This window comes from Myotis davidii, unplaced genomic scaffold (genome assembly GCF_000327345.1).
Source record: "Myotis davidii unplaced genomic scaffold, ASM32734v1 scaffold295, whole genome shotgun sequence".
Classification (NCBI taxonomy): domain Eukaryota; kingdom Metazoa; phylum Chordata; class Mammalia; order Chiroptera; family Vespertilionidae; genus Myotis; species Myotis davidii.
In genome coordinates this window covers 615,373-615,821 of record NW_006286683.1, presented here as the reverse complement: position 1 = coordinate 615,821, position 449 = coordinate 615,373, and the positions used below count along the sequence as shown (strand labels likewise).

Genomic DNA, 449 nt, shown 5'->3' with positions numbered 1-449 from the left:
CCTGCGCCCTGGGCTGGGCGTCAGATAGTGCGCCTGCGCGAGGGGACCGCCCGCACACAGCGCGCCTGCGCAGCAACGACGGTGCCCTACAGCGCCTGCGCCGGAGGAGCTATCGCGGAAGTGAGTGGGGGGCGAGACCGAGCGGGAAGTAGGCAGTGCGCTTGCGCCCAGCGTGACGTTCAGTTTGACGTTGTAGGTGTATCGTGACGGCGGTAACAGTTTCCTGAAACTCCTGGGCCCCGAATTCTGGGGACTCGTTTTGAGCCCCCTCGGAGGTGTCATGCCGAGTTCTTTTTCTTAAGCCCCAGAACTTGGCTTCGGCCTTGAGGGGGGCGGGGGGGCAAACTCAAGTTCTCGTCCTCGAGTCGACTTGCCCCGAGTTCTCGCGAGACCTGCAGGCGAAGCCGAGAGCAGCCTAACAGCCGGTTGCTCCGAGGAGCTCGCTCACC

At 64.4% G+C, this 449-nt stretch overlaps 1 protein-coding gene across 1 annotated transcript in view; it reads right to left on the bottom strand.

Moving 5' to 3' along the window:
- Positions 1 to 282, bottom strand: part of EXOC8 (exocyst complex component 8) — a 3,591-nt gene extending 3,309 nt beyond the window's left edge. Inside the window, exon 1 of the mRNA XM_015560586.1 lies at positions 91 to 282. Coding sequence (XP_015416072.1) covers positions 91 to 282 — 192 coding nt within the window. The remainder of the gene's footprint in view (positions 1 to 90) is intronic.
- Between the last annotated feature and the right edge of the window lie 167 nt (positions 283 to 449).